This window comes from Apium graveolens, chromosome 3 (assembly GCF_009905375.1).
Source record: "Apium graveolens cultivar Ventura chromosome 3, ASM990537v1, whole genome shotgun sequence".
In the NCBI taxonomy this organism is placed as follows: Eukaryota; Viridiplantae; Streptophyta; class Magnoliopsida; order Apiales; family Apiaceae; genus Apium; species Apium graveolens.
This window is the reverse complement of record NC_133649.1, coordinates 98,347,840-98,358,604: the sequence shown is the minus strand read 5'-3', so window position 1 is coordinate 98,358,604 and position 10,765 is coordinate 98,347,840. Positions and strand designations below refer to the sequence as shown.

General features: G+C 35.7%; 1 protein-coding gene across 1 annotated transcript; it reads right to left on the bottom strand.

Annotated features, from left to right (window-relative positions):
* Positions 1-1,959: 1,959 nt before the first annotated feature.
* LOC141712637 (MICOS complex subunit MIC10-like) lies at positions 1,960-9,917 on the bottom strand. Its single transcript, XM_074515647.1, has 3 exons — positions 9,659-9,917; positions 3,241-3,344; positions 1,960-2,251 (listed from the first exon to the last, which is right to left on the bottom strand). The coding sequence occupies exons 1-3, from the start codon at positions 9,786-9,788 to the stop codon at positions 2,246-2,248; spliced, it is 240 nt and encodes a 79-aa protein (XP_074371748.1). The 5' UTR covers positions 9,789-9,917; the 3' UTR covers positions 1,960-2,245.
* Between the last annotated feature and the right edge of the window lie 848 nt (positions 9,918-10,765).

The following is a 10,765-nucleotide window of genomic DNA, read 5'->3' as shown; positions in this document are numbered from 1 at the left end:
GAATACTTTGTATGATGACAATGCTCAAATAGAGGTGGGAATTACAAGATTAACTCGCTTACAAGTACTCAAGATTGAAGCAAAAATGCTGCAAGGTGGGCTCAAAGTCTCAAACAAGCATTTGAGCTCATCCTTCAACTTTCGTTTACAAATCACAGTGAACTACTTATTTATTAGAACACGCTCATTGTCAGGTCACGTTACAAGCTAGTAAATATGTGCATTCAAGAACAGACCAAGAACAGTTTGTGGTTTTTTCCCAAACCGGAATGAATGAAATTAAAGGGAAGGAATAGTGTTAAGAGGAAAATCTCTTGCTAAGTGGAACCATATACACCAGTTCCACATTATGTCTATATCTAAACCAGTTGCAAAAGCAGCTGATCACTACTAGCAAAATAAACAGTCCGACTCATGCGCTTGTTAGGTTGTTACTAATTCAGACAATTTTATAAAGCACTAGCTATCGAATTTTAATATATAAGTAGCTTATATGAATTGAATATAGTCTACCAACTTCACACTCAAAACCTAATGAACTTTAATATATCTAAGGTAAATGTTTATGCATTGATCATAACAGACATACTTAAAGATGAAACAGAGCTAGCTCCGGTTATTCCTGATCACCAGTCACTAGCTTCTGCACAGCTTCCCTTTGGACATTATCTTTGCAATGCACATCAGATTCTTTGTTCCCAAGTCATATTTGCCAGTTGAAAAAAGATGTAGTCGCCAGGTGTACAAAAATCTTGATGCTCTGGGTTTTTGCCTTTCTCTGCCACAAGCTTCTTATACTTGGTCTGCAACTTCACTAATTTATCCGTCAACAAGGATTCACTGATACGTATTTTGAGTTGATGATTGACATAAACAAGCAGATGATTGAGATTGAGGCCAAATGTAGTTGCCTGCCGATCAATAATATTTGGTAAAGATCCATAATGTAGTTTGTATTTTAAAAGAACTCTCAAGGTTAAAAAGTCATCATCTTCTTCACTTTTTGAACTAGGAAGTAAATAAAATTGACTCTGATCCTGAGAGCACTTAACGCCACTAGATTGATCTTTTTCACGAGCAGCTTTTTCCCTTCTTATGTTAGCATAAAACTCATCTAAAGCAGCATTTTCGGCTGCCAAGGACTCCTCATCAAACCCATAAAAAGAACCAACACCGGATGAAGGCTGAATTGGTGGTAGGCTTAAGTTGTCAAGATCAATACCATAAAACGAAGAAAGCGGGATATCCCGAAGCACCATCAGGTGTTGCAGAGTTTGTTGCACTTCTTGTTGGATTCTTTGTACATCTTGAAGCCTTTGTTCATCAAAATCTCGAGACACGCGATGCAGCAGAGTAGAGCGCTTTCCTTGGGATTCAGCCAGCCTCATCTGCATGAAAAGATCTTCCACATCATCCTCTTCTCTGGTATCAGTTTCTTCACTTGGGTTTCCCTCAACAGGGGTCTCTTTCTCTGCATTGTTTTCACCAACAGGGGTTTTTAAATGGTTCTCTGATGACTTTTGATTTGTGTTTACAGAAGACATAGTGGAACTGTTACAAAGATATCTTTTTCTCCTCCTCTTGGTGTATTTATAAGCATGGGAATGAATAAGAGTCGGTGTGTGTATTTGAAGTTAAAACAAACTTCGAATTCTAGTCCTTGATAGATACCGAGTCTTGAAAGGATATATTACATCCCCATGTTTCGGTATCAAACAATTACTAGAACTCTATTTCAACTAAACTCACGCACCAAAAAAAATTATGTATTTCCCGTGCTAAAGTCTCGCTTATTTTAATTTTTTTTATTCCTTAAATAATTAAATTTTAATCTGTTTCATATTTGTATTTCTCTTTTAAATAATTTCTTAATTATTTGTAGTTGTACCATTTACTATATATTATCAAATAGTAGCTCATTAATGATCAACTCATCACTTTAATCTTGCAAACAAAACATGGTAGTTTGCCTTTAAAATTAGCACATTCTAATATCAAATACAGTTTCCCTTTAGATTTAAGGGAGTGCAGCACTACAACCACTCCGATGATTGGATAGATAGAGCAAGTTGGTGGTGCTACTATAGATACATTTATTAGTCTCTTCTTGTATGGCCTTACAAGTTCTTAAATAAGCCATGAAACAGAAACAAAGGAGATTGCAATATGTTTAACTATCCAGGACAATATTTCGTACTAGGCAAAACCGCAACAACAATCTCGACTTAGTATCCATGGAGACTGATCAGTCCTGAAAATGACAGTAATAAGGTGAGATGTTGATCCAATTTTTACATGGAAAGGATTAAGAAAATAGACGCAAGGCATCAATAATCTTGAACAAACCAAACATAGATCAGTAAGAATATTTTGTTTTCAGCTATTACATTCCCCTAATGCATTTCCCGTCTTCCACCCAAATTAAATAACACTTTTGTTCCTCAAGAAACAAACAAGAAGCTACCGAATACAATGCCCACTCTCAAACATAATCTCACAGACAGATTCTGTTTAAGATGGTTAATTTTAGTAAGTGTGTCTATATATATATATATATATATATTTATTTATTTATTACATAGCATGTGCAGTGCAACATTTTAAGGTTCATCTGCTACATGAACAATGTCACATGAATGCAAATCAGTTTATTTGGGACACAGGCAACAAAGGTACTACATACACTGAGATGTGCTAAAATAATACTCCCTCCATCCCAATTTATCAGTCTTGTTTGACGTTTTGTGGTCAAATTGACCCAATTTTGACCAAAAGTTTCATATAGTATATAATTAAAATAAATTATAAAAATTATATCATTAGAAAGTACATGTAATCTACTTTAATATGTATTTTTCAGTTTTTTAAAATAATAAGAGATTGATGTTTAATTTACGGTCAAAGTTGAGTCAATTTGACCACAAAAAATCAAACGTGACAGATAAATTGGGACGGAACGAGTAACAAAAATTATGACAAGCTGTCATCAAGCTAAAAAGAAAAAACAGTAAAAGTTCAAGTGTACCAAATGCTGAAAATAGAATACATGGAAAAATTTACGTTTAGGTTTTGGAATATCAAGTTAATACTAGCATGAGTATTGAAGCTATATTCTAACACCTACAGTCAATAAAAGAAAACAAATATAGCCACAAATTCATATATATACACTATGGGCAACTAACTTGCTTCCAAATCCAACATACATTAAGGATTATCAAGTTAATGTCAGGCCTTTACCTTCTTGGAAGACCCGTCAAATTTGGTAGAGCATTCTGTATAAGCAGATCCAATACCCAATCCAGCACCAAAAGCTACTGATGCCCAGCGGGTCACAGGGGTACCTGATAGATATTGATGATATATCAAATGATTTGTTTTACACATACTAAACGCTGGAAAGAGTGGTTAATGCCTTGAAAAATTACATCAAGGCCAATAGTACTGGTACCTTTACCTTAGTTTTGCTGAATTAGATAGCATAGAATAAAATAAGGAGTACATTGCTGCCTAGCCTTAACCCTTGGCCAAGCCAGAGGAACCATCTGGAGACAATCTCCGGGGAGGAAATTGCCACCAGAAAGGGCCAAAAGAACATACAAACTGCAGAAAGCTACAAAGCAAACTTACCAATCAACATAAAGCAGTAAAATGCCACGCTTGATCTTATTTTCTCCCAAGATAGTGATCTATTAGTAACGTAATACTAGTTGATACTATCTTATTATGAAATTATGAGATGCATTCTAAAAATATTGTTAGAGCATGTTCAATGCAATGCCAAACTTAGTTCCATTTCTATAACCTGAAATCAAATGCATAACAACACAACTCCAGAGGAGTTGCATAACTGGATGCAAATATGAATAACTGCATAATTGGTTCCAAATTTACGATCAAGGATGCATATATACATCTAGCCACATCATTAATTAACCATAACTGAAATGCATATTGCTGTACTTTAAATAAAAAGTTAGGAGAGAGGGACAAAAAGTTAGTTCAATTTGCAATAATTTTGTCAGTTCAATTTGCAATAATTTTGTTGAAAAATGCAACTAGCATTGAAGTTAGAGTCCTATTTTAGCACTTATAACAATGACCATAACCATTTTGCATCTAGCACTAAAATTTCTCTTATGAAGGACAAAATTCCTGTCAACATGTAATGGTAGAACTGATTATGTACATAATTTTTATCTTTCCTTAAATAAAATGCAATTTATATCTTTTTCAAGTCCTACAGGACATATTTGTTAGCATGTACTTAGCAGGATGTGGTAGGTAAACTATAATCATAGTTAGAGTTATCCAGGTAAAGTTGAGTTTAGATAGTCACATAGTGCTAAGAGCTATTGAATGACGCTTTTGAAGAGGCTTGCTGCAAAGAATTTGCTCTGCTTTCTTTCCCCACCAAGAGTAATTAGAATGAATTGCATGATAGAACCCTGCCAAAGGGAAGCACCAATACATGAAGTAGGAAGCACTTGACCCAAGGAGAAGGCCTTTGGGAGTCTATACCCATAGCAAGTCTCTTCCTAACAAAGTCCGATTTCGAGAGAAAGGCATCCGAAGCACTTGCAAAAGAAATTGGCACTATCTCTTCATCAACAAAAGGGTCCATCTCAGCAACAGGAAGATTTAAACTTTACTTCATACTGTATTCTCACTATCAACTCCTTTGCCAGGATTGAAGTTTGACTTTGACTATGATTGGGCCCTACATCGGTCCCATTAATGGAAAGTAGGATGCATCGGATACAGAGCCGAATATACGAACCCGAGGAGAAAGACTTTGCAACAGAGCTGGACTTCGAAAAACAATTGCTCCAGTGGCCCCAACCAAACCCATTTTTCAAGGCACCCATACTTTAGTGTTGCCCTTCCTTAAATGTTGGATCAATCTCTTCTGCTAACTAACTTTGAAGCTATTGACCAACCACTTCCACTGGAATCGCAGTAGGAAAGGCGATAGACTCGATATTCAATAATAATCCAGTGACATATTTTGCAGGTTGGAGTGTTAAATTCCAAGATCACGATCACAAGCAAGGGGCAGTATAGGCTAGCTCCTTATTTAAGGAATTGACTATATGGACTACATCAGCAATATCGGGACAAGAAATTGTGAGATAAACAAGTCCATCAGCGGCCATAGAAAGTTGCATTAGGATTAGACTCCCCCGCCATCTGAACGAAGCTTCGCGATTTATTTACAATTATAGTGACGAAGAGGCAGGAACTATTATAGGATAAGCAAAATAAGGGAACCAGTAAACGAGTAAGACTGCTAAGAAGGTTCTGAAAGAAAGTTTTCCCCACATGAGTTGACCGGGGAGGGAAATAGCCAGGAACTGCTGGGTTGGCTTCCACGTGATTAAGGGCTATGATGGACCTTTAAAATAAATAGGTAAGGGATTTTTTTAAATTAAGCCCAGTCCGTGGCTTTGTCATACACACAAGAAGATCCAATTTGTTTGGACTAATTAGGTTTGGCCCATTACCTTGAGTGAGGCCTAACAAACCTGTGGTAATGAAGATGTGATCTAATCTTATCCACCGCTGATGTTATAAGCCCAATCCTCTCGTGTATCATATGTCTTACAATCTTCAGTAATTAAATCAATGAAAACTTTTTGAGAAGTCATGAATTCAAACGATTCTTATACTAGAATCAGACGGAGTTATCTTCCTTCTTCAACCCTTTTAGTATGGCTTAGGCTCCATTTAGGAGTGTTGTTGAAAACTCTGAACTGTGACAAAAAGTGCTGGTGGAAAAAGTGTTGTTAGGAAAATTAGATGACTGTTTGGTAAATTTTTTTAATTTATGCATATTTTGAGATATAATATATAAAAATAATGTTTTTGAGAAGGTTTGATGGTGAAACTGATAGCTACTTTCTACAAAAGCTGAAAACAGCTTTTTCCAAAAGCATGGGGGGACATGTTTTTACTAACAGCGGCTTTTAGACCAAAAGCGTTTTTCCAGACAACAGCTTTTAGAATTTACCAAACACCTGTCTGACAGCTTTTCAGCAAAAAGCTGATGTAGCTGTTGCAACAGCAATACCAAACGGGGCCTTAAACTCGTATAAAGCGTTCAAGATGGTCTAAGGAAGTAGCAGCTTTCACTAATGGTAATTACCGCCAATCTAGTTCATTAAACAAGGCCCAAGTACATGAACTATTTAGCTTCCGTTGTGTATTCTGCTGTAATCTTCGGTTTACAATCATATTAACCATCTTTTGACATTTTGAAAAAATTCTTACTATTAGCCTTGGTTTTTCATTTTTTACATTTCATTTGATCTCAAGTTTATTTAAGGACATGAAAAGGATATATTCATGAGTCTGTCATACATTATACATCTTAGAACATCCTTATCTTTCATCTCACTATAGTTTATACAATTATACCCACTTCTATACTAATCCCATCTTTTATTTCTCATCATGTAGCTGAAAATAAGCCAGTAAAAAGAAGCAAGGGTACGTCAACAAGAACATATCACTTACTAGTAAGTTTTGTGGTGTCGAGTGAGAATTGTTCTACCTCTTATGAAAGGGGCTTTGTTGAAAAGGGAACACTATTTGACACTTCGCTCTATTATTGTCCAATTCCACTCTATTATTGCATCTCATTTTCAGGGTCGGGACGGGATTAAGTCGCGTGGCGATACCCACAAAAAACAAACATAGAAATTTCAACTATTAAGAAAATTTTAGTTGGCGGGTCCTTCGTACTCAAATTAAAGCAAGGAAAGGACAATTAGGGCTTCTTGCTCCACCGCGGCGCTTGCGGCCTCTCCTCTATGCTCTAGTAGCGTGCACTTCTTTCCTTCTTTCCTTGCAGAATCCATCGTTCTAGCACTCAAAAGGAAATTTAGCACTCTATGATGCTCTTGAATTTTATTTTGAGGTTTCCCCATTTTCGCAACAAATGCAGAAAGCCTGTTTGCAGCATTCATATCCATATGTGCTAACTCTTAATAAGTGAAGATACTTATCGAGCCTCTAATTATAGGCATTGGAGGTCCTTAACTCTTTTTTCTTATTATCAACCCTATTTTTTACAATATTCGTATTTGAAATATATCCCATAACCTAATTGATATACTTAAAAGATGTTGTGGAAGCCGGTTGGCTTCAATTTTTTAATCTCAGAAATGAATGTAGTCATAGGATTGTCCACGTACATCAATTATTTAGCATACACTTTATACATACATATACAATCATCCACTTTTTCTTCAATTTCTTTACATCTTCCTTTTCTCCCGGCTTCAATTCTCTGTCATATCCTCATCTCTATGCCTTCTTTCTCCACCATATTCTTCCCATTTTCATGTGATATCAGTAAAAGTAAAGATCTGAAATATCACTTGTAAATGTTTGCAAAGACGAGAACGAAGGGTTGGATTTTTGAATGGCGTATGCGGTACGTATTTCGGGTCGTGTCCTGTGTCGGGTCGGATCGACACAGGTACGGCGGCCGGAAGTGCCGAGTCGGAGTAACTAAGCCCATAACAACTAAAATTATCTCAATAGTTGAAGTTTCTACATTTTGTTTTTCACAAGTATCACCGTGCGCGGCTAAATCCCGCACCCGACCCTAATGAATAGGACGTAATAATATAGCGAAAATGGACAATAAAATAGCAAAACATCTGATAACACTCCCTTTTCTCTAATAATGCACCAAATCCCATTTTCTTAAAAAGAGAACAACCCTCATTCGACATCTCAAAGCTGACAAGTACAAAACATTGTGCTCAGTCTTCGTTTAGATATCCTATTTGCTTTTAATTGTCTTTTACTAACTTATTTTCAGCTACATGATGAGATATAAAAGAAAGGACCGGAAGCGCGTACAAAAAATAGTGAGATAAAAGATAATGATGGTCTAAGATGTTTAATGCATGAGCCTATTCATAATAGTTTACGCCTCCCACATCTTAAAAGCCTTAACAAGTAACATAACTCACCTCAACAAAAATTAAATAATTTCGATCTTCGTTACCCGGACTCTCCATTTTTGTCCTAATACCCGTGTTAATACCCGTGTCCGATGGACAAAGCGTGGGTGTGTAATTTGAGTCGGATCCCTTATTAAAACCGGAGACTTCACCTTTTAGCATCCAGTTCTGAATGAAAATAAGGACTTTCTTAACTTATTTATAACAAAGCAAGCTTTTGATTTTATGTTGCAATTTAACATACATAATTAAGCACATATGATTTATGCATAGTAGATACTATTTTTAAGAACGTCTACGAAGCACGGACTCTTAGTTTTGGCTGCCGTATGCGAGTCTGACTCGCCCGACTCGGCTGAGTGCGTATCGAACTCGTCAGGTGGAGAGTCAGCACAAAAATGTTGCCGGACTCGTCATGGACTCAGGGTGGACACATTTGGGACTCGACCCAACTAGAAAAAGCCCCACACATTTTTGTTTCTAACCTAATTTTATTGATAGCAGCAATACACACACCCATATATACATACAGACTGAAACACCAAACCCATCTCTAACCCATCTCTGTAACACCCATATATACATACACCCAAACCCATCACACCCATAGGTTCAATGAGCTCAAGTGCTAACAAGTGGTAACAACAACACAAGTGTTGAAGACAATATTTACATATACAACTCTTATCATGAATATTTATTTATTTATCCCTTATTTATTTTATTTTCTGAGTCTCGTATCCAAGACTCCTCTAGGATTAGCGAATCACCAAGTCCCTGTACCCATGTCGCCGTTTCCGCGTTCGTACTTCTTAGAAGAACATACAATTAATCGGTACATATAAAGTTTTACTTGTCTCGAGCTTAACATGCCAAGTCCCCACACCCGTGCCAAACTTTGGATCCTCCAATATCCAAGAATCCTAATTATATTAAAACTAAGAATCCGACTCTTGGATCCGCACCTGTGTACGACACCTATACCAGTATGTGTGTACGACACCCATACTGGGGTAACACAGAACTCGGTCTTATTTTTTCCACTGTCTTGGTCTAGTTTAGGCTTACCATTACCCTCCACAGGCTTACTATTCTTATTATTCTAGTCAGCTTTGCTAATATTGGCAGATTACCTTTCCCTTCTCATTCCCAATATCGAACTAGTGCCTGCAATCTATATTCCATTTACCTCTGTCCAAAATCTAATGCTTCCATCCCAAAAGAAATGAAATTGGGAAGGACTGGAACTGAATTGTACTGTTTTGAGGGTAAATAAAAATTGTATTTGTTCCTTCCTCTGTCCTGTTGCTACACATCTAAAGCAGAGCTTAAAAATTAATGCTCATTCTCTTGAAAAATTTTGTCATCAAATATTATAAATTTTCAATCATAACTGTACTCCAAAAGTTTGGCAAATAGAGAAGCAATCTATATGTCGCCACCGAATTGTGAGAAACTTAGGGTTCTTTAAGAAAACAACAACTTGGCAATGAAATAAATAGCTCCATTTACAAGTCTTACATGATATGCAATAAGTTATAGACCTAAATAGCATCTACCAATATAAAAAGCCAATCAAAACAATAAAAAGCAACATAGAAATGAAATGAAACATAGAAATAAACAAGGACGTATTTAAAAATCAGAATAATAAAAATAAGATTAAAGATGGAAGAACGTACGGAAGAGGAGGAGACCGGTGAAAGCACCGCCGAGAGAGGAGTAAACGAATCGGCGGATGCCCAAATCGAGACAAGCATCCCACTTAGCATTCACATCGTATTGGGCTGGGATTTGTTTGTTCTCCGCCATTTCTATGACTATTTGCCCTTTCTTCCAATTTCAGGTTGTTTTTAGCGGCACTTGTACGATTTTATGTTGTAATCAACCAATCTCAATGCAATTTACCTAATCCTCGTACAACCTCTCTGTCTCTCCTAATTTTCTTTTTATTTACTCGCTTAGAATTTGGAATGTACGAATTTTTCCGATATTATATAATTTTTTAAAGGATTTTTTATTAATATGTTCCATTTTAAATATGGATTTACAAATATGTCCCATTTATAATTTTATTTATAAATATATCCCATTTTCAAAAATTTTAACAATTTTATGTTAATCATGTTTAATTTTACTATTTAACATATTTGTATGACATATATAACATTTAGTCTTAACTTCGTAACTTTTATATTTTTAAATATTACTACTTTACTTCTTGTAAAATTATATAAATGTAGAATACTTAATTAATTAATTCAAATTATAATATATTCTTGCCATGAAACTTTTTAACAATATCACACTATTTGAATCATCATCCTTACAAAAGTAGATATATAGATACTCAATACCACGTGAAAAATCCAAGTCAAAACAATTAAAAAAATTCAAAAGTTTCAAAAGTAATTAACATAACTATGGAAAAAAATCAACAATCCAAATAAACTAATTCAACTATCAACTTTCACTCTAACCCTTTTTCTTTTTGAGTTAGAGCCTATAGGACCACCACCACAAGTAGTTTTGTTATGCCCAGGTTGCTTACACTTGCTGCAGCACCTTGTTTTTTCTCCTGAAATGTCTCATCATAAGCCTTTCTTCTATTCTTTTTAGGTCTGCCCTTGTTTTCTAATCAGCAAAAGGGGGACAATAATTGCTCCAGGCTACACAAACAAATATAATGATTATTAGTTATCTTAAATAAATTGCTTATATAATTTAATATAGCAACCCTTTAATATAAATACTTTTTCCCAATCATCAGGACCTTCCAAAGGTACCAT